The 24,057-nt window shown below is 34.1% G+C and overlaps 2 protein-coding genes across 3 annotated transcripts; one reads left to right on the top strand and one right to left on the bottom strand.

Moving 5' to 3' along the window:
- Positions 1–4,113: 4,113 nt before the first annotated feature.
- On the top strand, positions 4,114–6,471 carry LOC127848069 (putative nuclease HARBI1). The gene is made up of 4 exons (XM_052380364.1): positions 4,114–4,308; positions 4,750–4,903; positions 5,506–5,606; positions 6,289–6,471. The coding sequence occupies exons 1-4, from the start codon at positions 4,217–4,219 to the stop codon at positions 6,386–6,388; spliced, it is 447 nt and encodes a 148-aa protein (XP_052236324.1). The 5' UTR covers positions 4,114–4,216; the 3' UTR covers positions 6,389–6,471.
- A 5,983-nt stretch (positions 6,472–12,454) lies between these two features.
- LOC127848058 (uncharacterized) lies at positions 12,455–23,624 on the bottom strand. Of its 2 annotated transcripts, none has more exons than XM_052380347.1 (7): positions 23,464–23,624; positions 23,155–23,219; positions 22,566–22,692; positions 21,998–22,063; positions 21,475–21,515; positions 21,106–21,156; positions 12,455–13,275 (listed from the first exon to the last, which is right to left on the bottom strand). In XM_052380347.1, exons 1-7 carry the CDS (start codon positions 23,475–23,477, stop codon positions 13,181–13,183), a joined length of 459 nt encoding a protein of 152 aa, XP_052236307.1. In that variant the 5' UTR covers positions 23,478–23,624; the 3' UTR covers positions 12,455–13,180. The 2 variants fall into 2 exon arrangements, with proteins under 2 accessions (XP_052236307.1, XP_052236317.1); XM_052380357.1 differs by having other exon boundaries at positions 21,475–21,512.
- Between the last annotated feature and the right edge of the window lie 433 nt (positions 23,625–24,057).

Genomic DNA, 24,057 nt, shown 5'->3' with positions numbered 1-24,057 from the left:
TATTCAACAGAATTGCAGTTTACCAATATATTTTTCAAAAGGTCAGAATAGCTTAATTGGTAGAGCAACCCAGGCCGGAATCATATCTAATTTAGATGGCTAATGGGGTGGTTTCGGGTTCGAATCCCGATTTGACCTTCGTAGTTAAATTGTGTTTGCAAGGCTGGCAACGGATAATATGACAATCTGTTTTGGGCGGGGTTTTGGGCTAACAGTTCAGTTCATTAGGTCACATGACACCCTTTAATATGGCCCGTTTGTTGTTGAATTGCTGATTAAAATAATAATTCAAAATTTAATTTCCTTATTTTTATTACAGTCTTTACGAACTCCAGGTTCTTCTGCTAGGAAGTGCCTTTAATGATTTAATTCAAATATTATCTGTATATAAGTTGTGTGTTAGTTTCATCACGGAGCGTATATTGTATATTGTCAGCTAGAGTCCGTGGTTTCTTCTATTACAGATTAATTGAGCTCGCTTTGATGCATCGCCTAATTTCATATTATGCTTTCTCACAATATTTTTTACATATTTAGAAACAGTGGAAGAAAACCATAACAACGGTGCCAAAAATGTATGGTCGGTTTGAAAAAGGATGCTTTCATAGCCCCTTTTAGCTTTTCCGTGTTTTCCTCAAGACATTGTTTTGTGTACAAAAACAAAACGGTATTTTTCGGTCACCTTTGACCGCGATTTACAGGTTGGCACTGACCCTGCCATAAAATATTCTAACATGGTTAGAAACTGTGGAGGTTCTTCTTTGCAACGGTATCATTATAATTAATATCGAATTAATAATAATGTTTTTATAACCCCTTTTTCCTTTTCAGGGTTTTCTTTACGGCATTTGCGTGTGTAAAAAACCCGTTAAAACAGGCCGACTTTGTTCGCGATTTACATGCCGACTCTGACCCTGCCATGAAATATTTTATTTATGGTTAGAAACTGTGGAGGATCTTCTTTACAACGGTACCATTATAATTAATATCGGACGAATAATAATGTTTTTATAACCCCTTTTAGCTTTTCCGGGGTTTCCTTAAGACATTGTTCTGTGTAAAAAAAAGGTATTTTTCGGTCAACTTTTACCGCAATTTACAGGTTGACACTGTCCCTGCCATAAAATATTTTAACATCATTAGAACCTATGGAGGTTCTTCTTTGCAACGGTACCATTATAATTAATATCGGACGAATAATAATGTTTTTATAACCCGTTTTACCTTTTCCGGGTTTTCTTTACGGCATTTGCGTGTGTAAAAAAACCGTTAAAACAGACCGACTTTTTCCGCGATTTACAGGCCTACTACGACCCTGCCATAAAATATTTTATATATGGTTAGAAACTGTGGAGTATCTTCTTTACAACGGTACCATTATAATTAATATCATACGAATAATAATGTTTTTATTACCCCTTTTACCTTTTCCGGGTTTTCTTAACGGCCTTTGCGTGTGTAAAAAAACCGTTAAAACAGGCCGACTTTGTCCGCGATTAACAGGCCAACTACGACCCTGCCATACAATATTTTTACATGGTTAGAAACTGTGGAGGATCTTCTTTACAACGGTGGTACCATTATAATTAATATCGGACGAATAATAATGTTTTTATAACCCCTTTTACCTTTTCCGGATTTTCTTTACGGCATTTGCGTGTGTAAAAAAAAACGTTAAAACAGGCCGACTTTGTCCGCGATTTACAGGCCGACTACGACCCTGCCATAAAATATTTTGACATGGTTAGAAACTGTGGAGGATCTTCTTTACAACGGTACCATTATAATTAATATCGGACGAAAAATAATGCATTTATAACCATTTATATCTTTTCCGGGTTTTACCTAAAAGATTTCCGGGTTTTCCGGATATTTTCCAAGTTTTATACCTGCCCGTAATTCATTGCGTACGTTTGAAATTTTTGCGCAAATGCGTTTTACTAAAAATGCGTACGTAAGCTTTACGTAAGTTTTAACGCAACTTTACGAACAAAAAAACGTGCGTAAGCATTCAGTATTTTCGTTAATATGGCCGCGTTATTTCCGAGAAGGAGAAATCCAAGGATTTTTAGAGATCGACCAAACTATCTAGATGTTCTGACAGAGCAAGAAATACAGCGAAAGTATAGACTGTCAAAAACACAAATCTACACAGTGCATGAATTAATTAAGGACGACATCTCGCCGCATTGTAGCAGAAGTCACCCATTGTCGTCAATGACGAAGGTAATATAGATTAACATATTTTGATTTTGTTGTATCATTTGAAATGACAACTTGTTAGAGTGACAGTTTGCCTATGCATTTAGAAAAAGTACGTGTCAATAGCGCTTGATTCACCTTGTGGCGTCCTTGATATTGTCAACTTTTTATGAAAATTAAATAATGCGTTTGCTCTTTTTGAACTGATAACGCTATTTAAATACACAAGTATTCATTATTTTGTAAAATCTTTGATTTTCGAGTGTTACTGAGTTTGTAGAACGCAATATTAACTGGATACAAGAGGCTATTACTGTGAAAAGGATTTTCATCCGAAATCTGTATCCGAATAGTGAATCTCATCCGCATCTCTTTGGAAGACATTCTTTGACAAGTTACCTATGGAATATGCCAGTGTTTGGTATATAACCTTGTTGAAAAGAAATTGATCTCTTTGATCAATTTTACAAAATGCATTAAGGTTATTTTATCAGATAATGGCATGTTAATAATGTAGCTTGTTGTGGCATCAAAGTTTTCCAACAAAGAGAATTTCACAATGCAATGGAATTAGTACAGTATGGTTTGATTCTGTGAACAGCAATTGAATTGGTATGGTTTAGATATGTTTTTAAATATGTAAAGTATATAATCCTACTCTATCCGTAATAATCATACAGGTATTGTCCAGCAATGTCATTTTGTCTAAGAGATAATTTAATTTGTTCATTTGAAGCATGTGATAAAAAAGATTTGACACTCGTTGTTATTTCATACCATAGTTTATTAAACTCATCCAGGAAATTCATTGGTAAGCTCGTCACAGGCTCGCTTACTAACAAAATTCCTGAACTCTTATTTTGTTCAAAGTATATCACTATATGTTACAATTTTTCAGTTGCTGATAACACTTCAATTTCTAGCCAAATCTGAGTTCTACAGTGAAGGTGGCATGACTCACGGTGTCTCAAGAAGTTCAGTTTGTAAGAGTATTTGGCAGGTACAATAGTTGAACATATTTAAAATCAAAATTGCTTTTTCGACATGGAAAATATATAAATTATGTTTTGCAGTAACACATAGTTTAAAAATATGTTCTGCATACTCAACAGCTCCCTTAACACTTCATACATTTTTTGTCGCCTTCTACTAAGTAGATGCGACATAAAGGGATCACTTCTCCATCATCTTGTCTGTCTGTCCGTCCGTCTATCATAAATTGTTTCCGGTGCATAACTAATAAAGTAATGGCGATATCAAATTAAAACTTTATACAGTGATACAGCTCAATGAGAGGAAGAGTAGTGACAAGGAACCATAACTCTCGGTGGTCCCATTTTTTAGTTATCTCCCATTGTTTGAAAATATTCTCATTAGGTGTAACATCCGACTCCCGGAGTTCTTGTTTTTAAATTATCTTTTCCTCAGCTGCTTCATCTTGTTTTCCATGTTGCTATGTATATTTTCACATAGTTTTATAACAAACATGTGCTATATAACTTATGGTCTCATCAAGTCATTCATCAACATAGCTCATAACATGTAAAGTGTCAGACCAAATTAAATATTTATAAGTTATGTACATTTTATAGAGAATATTATTAGAGTTTCGGAAAGAGATCAAGTGAGGCTGAGAAACATGTTTGTCTGAGATGTTAACAGAATGTATGATTAAATTTTAATTTGTAAGACATTGTGTCTTAAAGGCCCTTCAGATTTTTTGCATAATTCAATCCGTTCACTGCTTTTAAACAATTAATATTTAAAAGGAACAATTTTTATTATGTAGCTAAAGTAAGTCAGTGTAATGTAAATTGGTAAATAAATTACTAAACATTCCATCAAAGAGTTATCACTTTATGTTTTGTTGTAGGTGCTAAAAGCTTTAGACTGCCGCTTGAATAATGTGGTATTCCCTACATCGGACCGAGAATTGGTCCAAGTTAAACAAAAAAAATTTGGTATAGCCGGAATTCCAAATGTCATTGGGGCAGTGGACTGCACACACATCGCCATGTTGGCCCCAAGGGAAAGAGATGACATATATGTGTGTCGGAAAGGCTATCACTCCATTAATGTTCAAGCTGTTGTCGATGCAAACATGAGGTTACTCTTTTTCTCTTTGTATAAGTTTGTGAAAGAAACGACAAAAAAGCATATCCAATGATTATCTCCAAAGGTGGAGGGATGTTGTTTTGGTGTTTTCTGTCTGTTCTACTGTTTATCTGTCTGTAACACTTTTCTGAAAGGAGAAGTTTCTTAGTAACTATTTTGTGGAATAAAATGAAACTGAATATAAATGTTTCACTTTTGTAAATTATTTAAATTATAATGCATATAATATCATGTCATGAGACGAAACAAATATTAAATCTTAAGTGAGCTTAAGTGAGATTATAAAGCAACGCAACAATTTATATTTGTTAATCCTTTACTCTGCTAATCTCTGCTCATTTGAACACAACACTTCAGTGTACATACCCTTTAATGATTCATGTTTTCTGATTTTATGCGTTTGAAAAGAAAAGCGGAAAACTTTTTTTGTAGATTCACTAACATTGTGGCAAAGTGGCCAGGGTCCACACATTACAGTGTAATCTTTGAGAACTGTAGCTTGAAGGACTGGCTGGTAGATGGCAGCAAAGGATGGCTACTAGGAGACTACGGCTATGGACTGAAGCCATATCTTCTTACTCCAAAGGTTATTTTTCATCACCATTGACAAACCATTAATGTACATAAACATGTATGTTATAGAGGAAATTTGTTGGATTCTGTGCATTATTGATTTTAATTCACAAGTGATCATAGAAAATAATGTTTTCACGAGTGAATTAAAATCAATATTTAACCGAATCCAATAAATTTTATTTTTGTTTTATGCATTTGATTACAGTTTATATACATTGTTAAAGAGTTTAACTAAAGAATTTTGCTGGGATAATGACGTCATTTTGTCAAAAAAAGTAAACAGTGAAAATTATCGATAATTTTCACTGTTAACTTTCACTGATTGAAACAGTGAAATTATCAGTTTTAATTCACTGATATTTTTCTATAAACCACCGGAAAGCATAAAATAAAGTACACACACTTTAGTAATTGTTTAGTAAGATAATCTTGTATATGATGGCTTACGTTATACATGTACTGTCAAGCACTCGAATAGTCGACAATGTCTTCTGACAGCTCTTGTTTTATTTTATAGTAAATCTTGACTTTACACAGTGCATGAATAAAGGCAGACATCTGTCAAATTAAAAAAAAACAACAACATTGACATTTATTTTAATGTGCCGGAAGCTGAATCCAATGAGCAGAGCTGAGATCGCGTTCAACTTGGCCCACAGTCGTTCAAGGATGGTAGTAGAGAGGGCATTTGGACTGTTGAAGTCACGTTTTAGGTTATTAATGTTATAACAAATAGATTTGATTTTTAGCTCAACTGGTCCGTGCGTAAACTTTTCCTTTAAACCTCTTCTTCTCCTAATCTACTGGTCCAATTCTGATGAAATTTCTCAGGAATGTTCCTGGGGTGAACCTCTTTCAAATTTGTTCAAATTATGCCCCTGGGGTAAAATTTGACCCTGCCCCGGGGGTCACTAAATTGAAAATTTGCTAATATAAGGCCTATTTTGTGAAAACTTTCAAAATCTTCTCTTCCATTACCATTGGGCCTAGGGCTATCAAATTTGGTATGTAGAGACATCTAATAGTCCTCTACCAAAATTTGTTGAAATAATGCCCCTTGTGTTTTTGTGTATGCGTGTGCGAAAAATTGCAATAGTTTGGCGTTTGCTCAATAACTTTGTTATACATGTTTAGATTTTAATAATACTTGTACTAGGTATTAACCATAATAGTATGGTGTGTCGCGTGAAAGACTCAAGATGCTATATACCTTTCTTGGACAAAAACATAGCTTGTTTTGCAATTCTTTCAGATATAACTTTATATCACTTTAAGACAAAATACATTGTACTATACTATAATTGATATCTTCAACGAAAGCAGGCTAATTATCACATGCTGGTATATCCCCGTGTTTTCTTCCAGTTAATTTATAGTATGGTATATTTGTTGTAGGTGTCTTCACAAAACTGGAGGCTTTCTGCAATTTTCGCCTCAGAAGACAGCTCTGGTGAGGACTGTATGTGCCAAGCTTGCACAATCTGTGTGTGAGTGATGGTTTCCTTGACATTGATGACATTGAGGTAGAAGACGACAATGACAATGCACAACTGCCAATGGAAAACCCTGACCGGAATGCTTTGCCTTACTGATTGAGAGATTTACAATACCAATAGAAAAACAACATGACTGCGAAATAAAAATAAATTTACATAATTTAACAGTTTATTTTTTGACATATTACCTTCTTCACTTGTCTTCCGCCTTTTGGTTTTCGTGCTTGGACTCCTGTAATCATTCAAATTAACATACATTGAATTGAATTGTTACACGATTGTTACCGGTATAATATTTAGAAAAACACAAACAAACCTTATGTCAATTGGCAATAATGACATTTTTATTACAGGAATTGTGTGGATATTAATAATATTTATTATAGTGTTGAAATGTTTTCAAAATAAGCTAGTTATCTTGTTTCAGTTTAACATAAGTGAATGTTTCGTATTTATATTAATAGCATATTTTTGTAAAGTATTTATATGTTCTAACTGCTTTGCTGAGAACACACTCTTGCTAACAAATAGATGAAATAAAAAGAATTAGTTATAACGCACTGCACATACATTTTTGGTTTTTGCTTTGGTGTTGCGACTCCTCCTACCACCTGGGGTTCTAAAGCTACCGTGGGCTTCTCACACATCGTACTGGATGATTGACCATAATGCTCTTCAATCATCGGCTGTTGTGTTCCTGTCATTATTAAAAACAGACAAAATGTTTCTTTAACTTAAGTGCATTTCAAAACATGAAAATTAGAAGCACAGGTACATTTAGCGATAGCAGCGGGGTGTCATTAACTGTCACAACGGCGGCTGTTGTAGTGGAACGGTATGGTAAATAATATAGTTAAAGACATTAAGTGAAGATTACTTTTCTATTTGATCATTGCAATAAGGTATGTTACTCACGTTTCACTGCAAACGTGTCCACACCGCCGAACCCCACAATCCACTCTTCGCCAATAACCTCTATCATCTATAATATAATTTGCATCAAACTTAGGTCTAAAGAAGTTGTATGTTTCGGCTAACCCGACCGACACAAACTGTTTGTACCGACCTATAACTTTTGTTTTGCCATTTGAAGTCATGTTTACAGCAAAAAAAAAACAACAGTTTTTGATTAAATTTGTTAAACAGGAATATTTTATCGAAATAATGATTGTGCCAACTTAGAATTAAATTAAATGATGTTTGCATTGATGTTTTGAAGACTTGTCAATTGAATTACCTTGTTAGTGGAACAAAACATGTAAAAGTCAAACAGAAGTTCAATCTTAAAATTACGACGACCTACTTTTTAATATTTTTGGCGATGTTACCGGAAGTAAAACACAACTTTTTACGCATGAAGAGTACAAAACACTTTAATTCTAAATTATATGATAAGACACTTATGAACCCCATTAATTAATCAATAACTTATTTTTTAGATTTCTACGGTAGGAAAAATATTGTTATTGATTTGATTCTAATGATACACTGCATTTCATAATTAATTTCATCACAGCCATCAGTCAGATACAGTTATTAACATTTGATATCATTGGTTATTAATTAAAAACGATAATCTGAGGTCACTCATCAAATGGAGATATGCTTTGATATAGCTTTCTGTTTGTAAAGTCGTGAATACAAATGCATTTACTTTCTCCTCCCACTGCTCCTGTGTGATTGATGGACCCCCTCCAGTTTGTTTCATCGATAGGCGCCGTTGTCTTTCTTTCTTCCGTAGTTTTGTTTTCGTGTCTGAAATCTTTTTTCGGACCTCTTCTACTGTCCTCTCTTCAGCTCCCAGTGCGTTTATTCTGCATGAGATTATGTTTCCATACGTTTAGCATGTTACAGCTGTAGTGACATTTTAATAAGCTCTATCCTTAATATGGTGTTTTTGAGCGTTTAAACAACAGTAAGTAAATGTCACGTTGTGTTTTTTTTAAATATAAAATTGCGTTCATTGTTAAGTTTCAAAGAAAATAAAATAGTGCGCTTGATGATACTTACTGTTCTGTAATCTTTCCCCACGCAAGATTCTTATCTTTTCCAGTTAATGTGATGAAAAATTTCCGCTTATCAGCGCATGCTGCTCGATGTAAGCAGCTGCTAACACCTCCGTTTCTATTTTTGTCCAATTCGATTTCCTTTTTTCTCTTTTCTTCTCATTAAGCGTTACCGCATCCATTGTGAAAAGTAACAACTTAAACAAGTGCAGACGACACTAGGTGACAACACACTTACAAAAGCAGATGGGTGACATAAAACAACAATCTCCACGCAGAGTTGTCGTTCCTTGCTCTCACATACAACTCTGCGAAAGGCTCAGCACGCCATTTTGTCTATAGAATAGCTAAAACCGAACAAACGCATTCAATGTATATTTGATTGGATATTTAAGATCGCATGCATTAAATTAAGAAATATTACTTTGAAATGTACGATAAATCGTGCAAAAACTTGCGAGTTTTTAATGCAACTCTTTGGAACTATTTTATTGCCCATTTACGCAGATGGAATCATTTCACGCACTTTACAAATGTCAACAATTGAACATAATGTTTATTGAGTGACGTTAGGAATTACTTCGACGTGTGTATGTATGTTGGTTTCTTAACATCAAGAAACCATATCAATTTTATAATTATGAATTAAGACTGATATAAGATATCATGGTATGAGATGGTTTTCTTTAATGCAGTGAATGCAATGTAACCGTCGTGCAAGAGATTGTTTAGTATACTGTAACCTCAATGATGAACGCTTGGTATGATCATGACATGAATGAGACGCTTTCATAACAATAGTCCGTTCTGAGCCCAACACAGAGGTGAATGTAATGTAACCGTCGTGCAAGAGATTGATAAAACAACAAAGTAAAAATAGTATAGTTTAACCGTCAGAGTTGTTGTTGTTTGTTTACATGTTACCTCCAAGTTGGAGAGTTACGATCATTTTTTCTTTCACGTACGTACGATGTAAAACTTACGCAATGTTAGTAAAACGCACTTACGAAATGTGTACGTTATTCGTAACTTGTCAACTACGCCAATACTTTTGCAATACTTAAGTATTGTTTGTAAAACGGTACCCCGGAGCCGTATTCACCAATGTACGTAAGTCTCAAATCTTAGACTCAGCTTAAGTTTCTGACTCAGACTAGACTGAGGCTTTCAAAACTTAATTCACGAAACATAAAATGGTAAGTTTTAGACTCACACTCAGTAACGTAAGTCTCAAATGCTAAGTCTACAATGTTTAGACTAACGTAATTCAATCACGACGTAACGTTCTAAGCGCGTTTACAAAAATGACCGGCGCACGACGCCAGTTGCGCTTCATCAATAATACAAGAATTAAACGTGTTTTTCTCGACAGAACTAACACTTTACAGATATATGGGACATTAAACTCTAAAAACGCTATCGTTTTACCCGACTGGGTATTATTTTTATATGCAATATTTGCGAGGAACATCTTGGAAGGAAAACGATGCGGATCCTTGCCAGTTCCGGTCGTCCTGGCAGTGTGCATTTACCTGTGGTACGTGGCCAGTGGCGACCTCCAGCTAACAGTGGGCGACAACACTGGCCTGTCACAGGCAACGGTAAGCCGTGTCTGTGCACAGATCAGTAACAGTTTGGCTGCAAAAGTGCCGGAATTTGTGAAATTTCCAGCTGGTGTGGACGCCGTCCGCACAAAACAAGAACTTGGTGCCATCGCTGGTACGTGAGTATATACGCGATGTGTGCAGTTCGCAATTGTTCTTATTTATTGCAAACAAAGTACTGTTAAATTCATAATTCTCCGCGTTTGTTTGTTGTCTTCGTGAAAATAATCTCGAAACTTAATGTACGTGAACATGCACAAATTTTATAGAGAATACTAGTTGTTTGAATGAAAAAGTTAAAACATATTTTCATTTATCATTGACAATAATAATGGATCTTTTCTCAATAGGGAAACCTATTTTAAATCGTCTACAAGACATTAACTTCGCATAAATTTTGATTTCATTACTATTACAAATCTATTTATAGAAGTAGGAATTAAGCTATATATATATATATATATATATATATATATATATAGCTACAATGCCATGACGCAGTTGGTAGCGCATCGGTGATTTTATTTCACAGACAAGTCTTTGGTTCGAAATAACAATGTGTAAGTTTTTTCCCCAAACATTTTTGTTGCTTGGTAATGTTATGGAAATTAAATATTTATTTCCACTGTTAATTAATACGTATTCATTTAAAAACTAGGCGCTATAAATAATTTATATATATTATACACCCTGATATAGGGTACCACTGAATCCATATGTGCATGTGTCCGTCTGTCTGTCTATGTTGTAATTGAGTTACAATACAAAATATATTTTGCGACAAATGCTGTAGACTATGCATTTGTTGATGGCAAATGCATGGTTGTATTGCACTTGATTCGTAAATTAATAAAAACACTCAACAACAGAAATAATTATTATGTGTTATTCTCACATGCACGTATTATTGCATTTTCAATCAATAGTAAAATGATGACATTAAATTAGATTATCAAGTTGAGACACATCAGCATATTGCATAACTTCTGACATAAGGAAGAACTTTCATTCAATGTAATGCACATAAATGCACCGATCACAATCCATTTAAACCAATATCTTTTTACTAATTAATATTGCAAATTTTCCAAACAATTGGTCAATTTTAAATGATTAACTTTCGGGTTTTCCAAGTACTTTGGGGTGCATTGAATGCACGCATAACAGCGAACTCAACAATCAGTTTGAGAATGATAGGTTGTCTGACATTTCACAAATACAAGTGAACACAATTTATCGCTACAATATAGTTAAAGGTTGTATGTGCACAAATGTATTAAAATAACATTCAACACTTGCTCTCTGATAAACACGTGGGAATAATTTTAAATGTAATATGATATTAATCTATAAATACATTTATATTTCCAATTAAGATTCAGTGCAATACAATGAATGAACTTTATATTTAAAAAATACAGGTAAACACGCTGGATTTTTAATCGGCCACAGTGGGGATGGTTACTCACGGCATCTCATGACCCCATACCTTAGACCAGCAAATGCAGTCAGGAGCGCTTTAATCGTTCACTGTGCAGAACACGGGTTATCATCGAACAAACATTTAGAATTTTAAAGAACAGGTTTCGCATACTGAGGACAATAAGAACACATCCACAAGGGCTGTAAAAATCATATGTTCATGCATTGTGCTACACAACATTGCAATAATTTACAATGAACTGAATGATATTCCAGAAGAAAATCATATCTTGCCTGTTTACGACAATCAAGGCAATGATAATGATAACATAGATGTGAGGGCAATGAGGGATTACATAAACAGGGTATATTTTGAAGTATCATTCTGAACAACATATTAAGGATATGCGAACTTGAAAAACAAACGCTTACATTTAATCTGAATATTAAATCAGGAGGGCCATGGGCTCTAAGCCGCTAACCTGAGAAACAAAGGAACTTAACTATTCTTACTTAAATTGTTACTTCTAGACACCAAGAAGCTTTTTTCTTTAATTTGACCGAGTGACCTAGTTTTGTTATCTTAAATGACCCAGTTTCAAACTCGGCTGAGATTTCATTCAGACAGATATTCTGTCCAATTTTCACGAAGATTGAACTAAACATGTGACTTCTGTAGTATTAACAGGCTTTTACTATAGCCATATAAGGAAAACGTTTTGCTCAGGTGAGCTAAAAAGTGATTGCGCAATAAATAAATGAAATTGTTTTTTAAACCTTTCTTGAAGCATGGATTAACACATCTTCATTATCGAGGGATATAAAATTGCATACAAGCATACCATGTTTGTTAAAATACTTAATAATACAACAAATATGTATGCATCTTTCTATTATATTCATAAGTTTTTCAAAATTCAAGGTAGAAATTTGTAACAAACATTGTTGAAATAACAGCTTAATCAAATGTTGATGTCTTATTTCAAATTCACATTACTGTATCTATCATTATCCTGGAATTTCATTCAGTTCATTGAATGAATAATTTTGTTACGATCAATGATTTATATCTTGTAAGCAAATATTATCAAGAAGTGTCCCAAGAAAACGCATTCAACTAATATTCCTCTTTGAATGTAGAATCTTCTTTATCTGTCAGTAACATAATACAATGACCTATGTAATATTTTACCTACATTTCTTCCAGCACACAAACATCGACCGGAATTTTATAAGTACAAAAAGGGACATAATCCTATTTCTATTATAGAAATATGAGTATGCCCTTTGTTTGTATTTACAAAAAATCTTATTATTTTTTGTGTGTCTGTCTGTATATATTAGAAATAATAGAGTTATGGAGTTGTTGCACACAAAATAATAAAATTTTTGGTAAACATAAAGGGCACACATCTACTATATTACATGTCAGAGTTATAGCAGTTGGTCACATATTGGCACTAAAGACATCTGGAAAGTTTCAATTGAATACCTCTTATAAAAGCACATGTGGATTGGTTGTTATGTTCCTTGGTATGCCAAAACTGTTTGGGTGCGTGGTATAACTTGGACTATTGAAGATGTTGAATTTGTATATTTTTTTTTAATTTGTTATTGTTTAAAATAATTTTGGCAATTGCTAACAATCCACAAAGTCAGCATCTTCAATGTCTACAAGAGGTTTAAAACTTTTCCATTGTAATATAACGTTTTTGCCTGCAAATATTTAGAATATTGTTCTTCATTTTTAGTTATAGAGTTAAGCAATTTTTTCTCCAATTTTTTTCTTCGAGTCTTTTTCCAGGTTTTTCTCCGTTAGTTTGGTATTGCCTTGTAATCTCTTCTTTGTGAACGCTGCAACAATTGATAAAAAGTTTGATTTTTATAAATGGACTTGTTCTCATGTTATGATCGTCAAAGGTTAAAATTAATACATATCACATAATCTATGTATGCACTGGTACTATGCATTGGTACTTAGTTTTTATATATTTGATGCAATTATGTTTCAAGCAATACATGACTTTTGTTGCATATTAATCTAGAAATGGCGCGGCAGAGGCCGACGCGTATCCCCACGCCGCAAGCTACAATAGTGACCAGGACAGACGGACGAAAAGGCAATTTTGGGTGGGTGTGGCCTATGTGGGCGGGGCCCTGGGGTGGGTAATGTGGCTTGGATTTTAATTATGCTGAAATAGCTCGGGATCTTGACCACCAAACTGGCTTAGATTTTAATTAGGCTGAAATAGCTCAGGATCTTGACCACCAAACTAGCTTGGATTTTAACAAGGCTGAATCGCTTGGTGTGTTGACCACAAAACTGGCTTAGATTTTAATTATGCTGAAAACGCTCGGCATCTTGACCACCATACCGGCATGGATTTAAATGATGTTGAAATAGCTTGGGATCTTGATCACCAAACTGGCATGTATTTTGAAAATGCTGAAATAGCCCGGGGTCTTGACCGCAAAAATGGCTTGGGATTCAATAATTCTGAAATAGCTTGGGATCCTGATTACCAAACTAGCTTGGGGTCTAGACCGCTAATCTGGCTTGGATTTTACTTTTGCTGAAATAGCTCGGGGTCTTGACCACCAAACTGGCTTGGATTTAAATTATGCTGAAATAGCTTGGGGTCTTGGCCGCCGATCTGGCTTGGATTTTAATTATACTGAAATAGTTAGGTCCAGGCATGTTGGAAAAGGTATCTGCTGTGCAAGTAAGATATATATAAGCATGAGCAGAGTGCTTAAAAAGGTTTGAAATGTGCCCTAAAGGTTCCAGGAGACATAAGAAGTGTGTCTCTTTCAGAACTCTGAAAGCATGAATTCTCAGTGAAATAGGAGTAAAGTGTGCACTTTGGGTTAAGTGTTTGATATGAATAAAGACAGTCTTTTTTGCAATACAGTTGAGTAAAAACAGTCTGTTTTTGTCGGGAATAGTCTAAAATACTAGAAAAAGATGCTTTTGCAGTAATGACAAAGAGTAATTGGTGTCCTTAATTGGTAAATGACAATGTTATTTATACAGTCTGTCTGTGAAATGTATTTTTTTTTTAAGCTTTTACACCAACGTTCAGTCAGAAATGGGCTTGGATGAGCTTAGTTTTCTTAATGGATGTAAATAACTGTTCTAAAAACGGAGGTAATTCAAATATAGAAAAATGGCTATTTATGTCCCCCAGTATATACTGGGGGACATATTGTTTTTGCCCTGTCTGTTGGTTTGTCTATTGGTTTGTTTGTTTGCGTCAAACTTTAACATTGGCCATAACTTTTGCGATATTGAAGATAGCAATTTGATATTTGTCATGCATGTGTATCTCATGGAACTGCCCATTTTGAGTTGTGAAAGGTCAATGTCATCCTTCATCAAGGTCAAAGGTCAATGGTTAAATTTGGCAATATTGAAGATAGCAACTTGATGTTTGCATGCATGTGTATCTCATGGAGCTGCACATCTTGAGTGGTGAAAGGTCAAATAACGCATGAAAAGACTTCAAACGCGCTGTTATTTGTCCACCATCGATAGATGATTATCAATAAACAATTTTTCCATTTGAGACGTGCTCTGTAAAAAGGGAGCCAACGGCACGTGCGTAAATTGTATTCAAATATTAGCTTGTGCAGTCCGCGCAGGCTAATCAAAGACGAAAGTTTCCACTATTATGATATTTTTCTTTGAAAAAAGTCTCCTCTTGCCAAAGAAACCAGTTTAGGCGTTAAGTTTCGTCTATGATTAGCCTCTGCGAACTGCACAGGCTAATCTGGGACAAAATTTTACGTACATGCATTAATTCCCTTTTTCACAGAGCGCGGTTCATTTTTATTTAGTCTTTTGTATTATTTTGCTTGTTTAAATACAGTGCATGCATATGCACATGCACATGATAGTACTTTATTTTAAAAATCTATTACATTTTTTTTTAAATCAAATTTAAATTCTATAAGTCCTTTATAACAACATGTTACTCTTTATAATTTTATAATTTTCAAATGATCATTACTCATTGTATTGGTAATGAGGGCACGTCATTATTGTCATTTCGCTCCCTGTTGTACTTTTCTCTTTTAGTTTGTACTTTGGTTTATTTCTATCTTATAATCTGTACCAACTGGTAACATTTACATCCGATCTACTTTTTATTTTAAATTATTTTGCCAAAACAAATAAATAAGATGTTGGTCATATTTGAAAGACATAAAGAGATTTTTAAGCCAAATAACAGTATGCTTATTTTTTAGTGCGCCCGCAGTTTGAATTGTGCACCGCTCCAGACTTTTTCACCAAACATGTACTTTCAGTTAAGCCTAGAAATACATCTTTTACGGCGTGTGTTGTTAATATTTCGTAAAATAATTATAATACATAAGTACAGCATTAAGCTGTTTGGAAGTGACTTAAACGAACATGTAATTTTTCCTTTCCTTACTCTGAATGAGCTGGTAATTTTTTTTTCAGATTTATTCAGTCCGGCGGCCACCGCTACTGAGTATTAAATGTCGCCAAAATTTATGAAATTTGGCATTTGGATCGGTGGTATAGAGCAAATAAAACACGAGGCGCAAGCAAATGACAAGTTAAACTAATACTGTTACTTGAAAGCTACTTTGAATTTCAGTAATGGGCCGAAAATACGGACAATGATCGATCGGCTAAGTTTGCTACCTATGATTGTTGTAGTGTAGTTCAAGTAACAGAATCGCAAACGGGTTTTAATTACTGCATATTCTGTTCTTGGTTTGTCATCTACGATGTACATATGAAACTATACATTTGCATTAGCCAAGCGTCTCTTTTAATAATGACTAACAGCATTCAAAGACAAACATTTTGACGGATATATATAGCATATAATAAAAGGAATAAGTAATATATGGATGTACAATCTCGGAATTGTCTCATCAGGGAATTACTGGAGAATAGTAATAGTTTTTAGTTTGAAAACAACATCTAAATTATTCAAACATTGTATCATTTGTTACGATCATACTAGGCGATAAACGTGATTTTTAAAGTAAATGATTAGGTTAAACAAACGAGGCCATTTTACATAGCCCATTTAACATATTGCAAATAACTTCGCGCGTTGAGCTATATGCCTTCACTGCAATGAAATTAAATATTATTTCAAGCTTTAGAAGAGATCTATTACAAAGCAGCTTTATTGCCCTTGTCAACGATATAACATGTGTTTTCTATATTGACTTAAACATATAATGTGATGAATTTCAACGGTAGTCTACAGTTTGCTTTTGTATGCAAAGTGTTTTCTGACATTAAGCAGAACTTAGGAGTAACTACGTATATGCACTACTAGGTTTCTCTTGTTGTGTATCCATAACTATTCAATGTAAATGTCGCAATTTTAGAAACATGCCATATTTTTAGTCATCACGAACTTGCACTTAAAGGTTGATTTCACAAATAATCTTCGCTGTTGATAAGCAAATTTAAATAATGAAGGCAGATGATTTGAGCATTAACAACACGTTAGATGACATGCACACAATTTGAACGGTCAATCGTATTTTTGTGTGAATTTTTAGAGACGTAAATAACACGTTAGACAGGTAATGGTATTTGCACATTAAATGTCAAATTTGTTATAAAGGTCATTAAACAAATTAATTGTACAGTCGAATGTAAAACAATGTAAGATAACGTTAGTTGTTACACATTAGTTATTAGTGGTCTCAATATATTTTGAGACACATAGCATGTATGACTGTATTGGTTCTTTAAGAACTTAGTTATTATTTAAGCAAAACGTCAAACGTTTCATTCAAAACATTGAAAGTGCCAGTGGGTCCAAGTTACCGTCTGGCTATAAAATATATGTCTAAACACTTGTTTCGTATGACGAACTTTTCTTCCTTTGATGTTGTATACACATTTCTCCTTCCTAGGCGACGTTTTTCCCACAGGACATCATCAAAACGTTACCACAACAAGTTTTTTGTACACGGAAGTATCTGCTTGGCTTGTTCATTTCTTCGCATGTTCATCTTCGAATGAATTTTCTCAAAAGGCGTTCAAGAAAGTTCCAACATTCATTTTAATCGTTTTTAAATTTTGTTTTTTCGGATGTTGGCATAACCAACGATTTAAGTCTTACTTTTTTCATCTTTTTTTAACCATCATTTAATGTATTATAGATTATGTTCTAGAGCAATATAGTTACAGTTTATTGTAAGTGATTTCCGTATTAGAGATGTATCTTTAAAACAGAGGACGTAAATAATAAATACTGTTAATACATAACTAATTGTACACGAGTGTTTTTAATTTATATTTAAGTGGTGCGATTGATCCGACAAATCTTTTGACACCATATGTTAAAATTAATTCTAACAGAAATTAATTTTATTGAACCAACAGAACTGTATATCTTATATTGCATAGTGAAAAGTAACTGTTTGAAGTTTAGATTTTATTTCAAATTTTATTTACTGGAATATTTGCTCTCATGCTTAATATTTAAAAAAGAAAAATGGTAACTTACTATTCATAATACACAAGAGATATTTAATCGTGTTCACAGAAACCCAGATTATGTGGACAGAATTGGCAAGATATAAAGCTTTAAATGTGCTTGGCACAAAATATTCGCTTGAAATGGCTATTACGTTTTTTTATTCTGCCCGCTATCCGCTCGCCAGTGACGATATCAAACGAGGAATCAACATGTTTGTATTTCACTGGCTGTGTTCATGATTGTATTTCACTGGCTGTGTTCCTTCAAACAAATGATCATTTGAGCCTTGCTCTGAGAAAACTGGGATTTATGCATGTGCGTAAAGTGTCATCCCAGATAAACTGGGATTAATGCATGTGCGTAAAGTGTCATCCCAGATAAACTGGAATTAATTAGCCTATGCAGTCCTAAACTTGATTTTCGGTAATGAGGGACTTCCTTGAAACTAAAAATACTATAAAAGCTGAAAGTGTTGTCTCTGATAAGGCTGTGTATATTGCACAGGCTAATCTGGGACGACACTTTACGCACATGCATTAAGCCCAGTTTTCTTGGAACGAGGCTCATTTTGAAAAGTGCTTTGTCATCTTTGCGCCCAGAGAGGACTAGAGACCTTTTTAGTCGATGATCAAACGCATAACTGATATAGTTACCAAGCAGGAATGATCTGATATCTCTTCAGGGCAGTATTGCGGAATGTAACGGCTAATAATCTTAGAACAGCATATAAATAATTCGGCTATTTCATATAACATTTTGTCGCAAACGTGTTTATCATTTTAAGAATCAATTACACCTCAAACAGACCATTACAGTTAAAAACTCTTCAGCTCATCAAAGACATTTGATCGCTTGACGATATAACCGCGATGTGAGCTGCTACACTGCGCTACATAGACATCAGAAATAACTTAATTATTTAGAGAGCGTATCTCTTATTGCTAATATAACTCTCGATATTGTTTTTCTATGTTAACGCTTTATGTTTTTGCTTTGGTGGTGATTTTGGTTGTAAATTATTCCATGTGGCAAACGTTGCAAATTATTACATAGGGTCAAAACCATTCAGATTTTTGCATCGAGGTTGAGGATAAGCTTTGTTAAAGAAGAACGGATGTGGTAGGTACTAGCAAATTTAGCCATGTTGGGAGGATAACGCATGACCATCTCAGATCCCATCGCTGCCGGATCTCTGCACCTGTTTTACGAAGTCATCTTCGTTATGCAGGGTGTGGCTGTTCAAGTTTGGGTACCAGTTGGTTGAGTTGACAAGTTCACCTTCACACGGGCGAATTAGATTTCCAGAAGTTGATACACATATGAGTCGTGTTCTGAGAAAACTGGGCGCAATGCATCTGCGTAAAGTGTCGTCCCATATTAGCACAGGCTAATCAGGGACGACACTTTTCGTGGTATGGTATTTTTCGTTTAAAAGAAGTCCCTTTTTACCGAAAATCTAGTTTAAGCGGAAAGTGTCGTCCCTGATTAGCCTGTGCGGACTGCACAGGCTAGTCTGGGACGACACTTTACGCACAAGCATCATGCCCAGTTTTGTCAGAACGCGGCTTATTAGCATGAACTTCCTCTTTATATTGTTCCAGCAGTTAAATATTTACTGAGTTTAACGCTTGCATATCCCAGGTGTCGAAAAACTTTGTAGATATCTGATTTTCACTAAATTATGTAACATTAAAAAAGCTGTCAGTATTTTGTTTTGATGAAAATTTATGAGCCGAGGATTCAAGAATGAAATCTCAAAAAATAAATAAAATTCTTTCGAATGAAGTATATATACCAACTTTTATTTTAACGGATATTGGCGAATACGACAAAGGATAAAGCCGCAAATATGTTACTGTAGTTTCATCAAGTGGTTTAATTTGTTGATTGTCTGATTTTCGATGCTGACTTATTAAAGGAAAACGTTAAATGTCTTATTTTATGAAAGCGAACTTTTGCTAGCCGTATACCTCATGGTTGATCAAGAATCATAGCGTATTTAGCGAACATGTGTTCCAACGTTGCTAGCCGTATACCTCATGGTCGATCAAGAATCATAGCGTATTTAGCGAACATGTGTTCCACGTTGCTAGCCGTATACCTCATGGTTGATCAAGAATCGTAGCGTATTTAGCGAACATGTGTTTCAACGTTGCTAGCCGTATACCTGATGGTCGATCAAGAATCATAGCGTATTTAGCGAACATGTGTTTCAACGTTGCTAGCCGTATACCTGATGGTCGATCAAGAATCATAGCGTATTTAGCGAACATGTGTTCCAACGTTGCTAGCCGTATACCTCATGGTCGATCAAGAATCATAGCGTATTTAGCGAACATGTATTCCACGTTGCTAGCCGTATACCTCATGGTTGATCAAGAATCGTAGCGTATTTAGCGAACATGTGTTCCACGTTGCTAGCCGTATACCTCATGGTTGATCAAGAATCATAGCGTATTTAGCGAACATGTGTTCCAACGTTGCTAGCCGTATACCTCATGGTCGATCAAGAATCATAGCGTATTTAGCGAACATGTGTTCCACGTTGCTAGCCGTATACCTCATGGTTGATCAAGAATCGTAGCGTATTTAGCGAACATGTGTTTCAACGTTGCTAGCCGTATACCTGATGGTCGATCAAGAATCATAGCGTATTTAGCGAACATGTGTTTCAACGTTGCTAGCCGTATACCTGATGGTCGATCAAGAATCATAGCGTATTTAGCGAACATGTGTTCCAACGTTGCTCGCCGTATACCTCATGGTTGATCAAGAATCATAGCGTATTTAGCGAACATGTGTTCCAACGTCAGATAAAAATTCCAAATAGTGCAGGGTCGCACATATGCTCATAGCTACCATGTGTGTAAGTTTCAAGGTTCTAGTGCTTATAGTGTAGGAGGAGATATTGGCCAGGACGGACGGACGGACCGACAGACAGACGGCGGAGAAAACCACAATATCCAAAAGCTTTTTAAAATAATAAAATAATAATCACATTTTATACAGTGCTTGCTTTGTCAGATGGTTTTGTCAGTATAGTTTTAAGAACTGGCATTCCATCAACGCAAGTTAATTATTAGCTCTTAATTGTATGCACTGCACTACCCTCCAATTAGAGCTGCTAAAGTGTTAAGTTGGCAAATATTTAAATTTACAGACAATTTGAAATATAAAAAATTTAAAGATATCCAAAACTTACATTCTTTGCGCTTCATGCCTCTACTTTCATGGCCTTCATGACTTGTAGACTCTGAAATAACATAAAAAATTATAGTGTCACTTAGATTTTTTTTAATTAAATCCAGTGATGTTTTCAATGCAATAAAATGGACAACTAATGTTAATATACTATACTTGAGTTAATATATCTAATCCCAGTATTAATTTTCAAACACAATGTTTAATGTTAATTTAATGCATGTTTATTTTCCTTTTTTATATAAGGGTGAATTTCTATTATATTGTATACTGTGTTGAATGTGATGTATACATAATAAGTCATATGGTTTGCATTTTCAATGTAATGTATACATATGGTTTGCATATATATGATTATCTATTTATTTACCATTATGTTCTTCACTGCTGGCTGTTGTGGCACGCTCACTGCTTTGTAACGCATATGAAGAAGTTGCAAATAAAACAGCAAAAATTAATTCAAACAAATAACTTTGTAAAACACTTATGCAAATACACTTATGCTCTTTAATAATATATTTACATGTTGCAATAATGCCTAGATTTGATGTATCTGTAACAACAGTTAATTTAAAGTTTATTTAATATGGAAAAATAGTAATGTTATTACGTGTTGATAAAGATAACATTTATTGTAGCATAGTGTCTTATTTGCTGTTTATTAATAAGTACAAGATGAATTTTGTTATTGTATTGCTGTTTTTTTTTTAAACTTAATTAAACTTACTTACAATACATAGTACAAACAATGATGAATGTTAACTTTATTTTATTTCAGTTTGTATATATTATTATTCAATGCACACATTTAAATAGAAGCGTAATATGCAATTAATGTTATGTAAATGTATTGTTAGGAATATGTACATGTATATGGTTATTTTTTAATGTACCTTTCTGTTCCGGGTTGCTCGTTAATGTTTTTGCGATTGCCCAAATCATCATCTGTGATGCAACAACTGAAAACAAGATATATATGATCAATACAATTATGTAAAAAGTTGATAATTATGTTCATTTGTGTTGTTACTTTAGGTTTGGCATTTAATGTATTTTGTTTCAAAAAAGTGGATTAATTATTTCAAAGAGTCGCTATGAATATAAGTCAGTTCAGTGAACATGTTACATAATACTGACTATATATCACAAACTCAGAAGATATAAAATGCTACAAAGTGAATGATAAATTATAATAACCAAAGATACATTATTTCAATAAATTCATACACACAGTTATTGTATTACTAGTATATACAATAAAATAAAAATCTACTTGTTGAAGGCTTTGTAAAATATATTAATAACAATTTTATATGAACAGACACAAAGACTCTTCCAAAACATATCTCAGATTTAAAACAAAATCAGCCCTTGCAGCCTAAAATGGTTGACACTTTGGAGGATTAGAGATAAATAATAACTGTACATTAATTGATTTCATTTTAAGGTATAAATGGTTACCGTCCCAGTCCTTGAACTACAGGGTGGCCTTGCATCGTGGAGGTAAGCACCTCCTCTGACGATGAAAACTGGACTGTAACACTGCTGCCCGTTTTTGGGTGCTGCATTTCTCCGACCTTTTGAATGTCTACATTAGAAAAAATAACAAATCATACTGTTTGATTACCAAGAAATACTATGTATTTGAACTCATTCCTTGAATAAATAAACTCAACAACACATTTCAAACAGTGATAATAAGTATCTAGCATAAAGGAATAGAATTTATTACTTCCTTAAATGCGCAAACGTCATTAGCTGATCTTAAATTAATGATCGTAATTTGTAATTAACAACATACAAAGATTCTGATACGAGTTGCCATTTCATACCATATTTTGTGAGCTTACTTACATATTTCCTGGAGGGGTTTAATTAATAATCATATGAATTGACAAGTGTCAGATTTTTAATTACGCAAACAAAATTATTATTTAGGTAAAATTAAACGATACAACCTGAAAATTGTTTACAATGCGTGACGTTGATTTATATTTTTTTCTACAAATTAAATGAAAGCATAAACAAGTAGTAATTTATGACAACTCACACCGAGCCTTGGAATTGTGGTACACCTTGCAGCATTGTTCACCAGTTCTTACGACCCTGAATTCTCTGAATGTTTAATAAAAACAATTGTATGATGTATAGCAGTATTTATGAAACACATTATATTTCATGTTTAACATCATGGCTGTTGATTAGTTAAATATAAACGACAAACAGAGTAACAGTTATCGATGTAAACTTGTAGCAAATGAAAAGTTTATCTAGACATGTTCAGATTGTAAACAGATACGAATAAAAGATACATGGGTACGGATCTAACAGGCTACGAGATTAAAACTGAAAAATAGACCTTAAATGGTACATTTATCCGTGATAGCACAAATATTCCATTGTAAATACTTTAATAACAATTCATGTGTGCAAATTTTGGGCACAACGAACGTGCAACTGTACCATAAATCATAACAAATGTTTGAAACTAAAACACATTCCGCAATCACATTCAAAATCCGTAAGTAAAATTTGTTGAGTTGTTATGCCCCTTATTTACATTGTGTGTTATGCGGCATTAGTAAAAACGACATCGGTAGCAAATCCAATCGTATGCTATTAAATAAAATATTAAAACTATAAGGTAGATACGAAAATAACATATAACTTACAATGATATTTTTCTCGCCACCTCGTCCCATTTGTTTCTTCGAAAAACCGAAATCTTTTCTGCTCCGATCCCCTTATACTCGCCGAATAGAAGGCTCCAGTTGTCCCGAACCAGCGCATTTAAAACAATCTGGTTCGGACCAATCTGCCATGGGGGCCTTCTGGCGCTTCGTTTCGCTGTCTTCAACTGCTAAAAACTCAATTTTTAAGTTATACAAGATACGTATTGATGCAAAGCGTCGGGAATTTCAGTGTAAAAGGCACTCAATGAAGTTACATGGAA

This window comes from Dreissena polymorpha, chromosome 1 (assembly GCF_020536995.1).
Source record: "Dreissena polymorpha isolate Duluth1 chromosome 1, UMN_Dpol_1.0, whole genome shotgun sequence".
Lineage (NCBI taxonomy): Eukaryota > Metazoa > Mollusca > Bivalvia > Myida > Dreissenidae > Dreissena > Dreissena polymorpha.
Note: the sequence above shows the minus strand (reverse complement) of the source record. Positions and strands in the feature narration are given on the sequence as shown.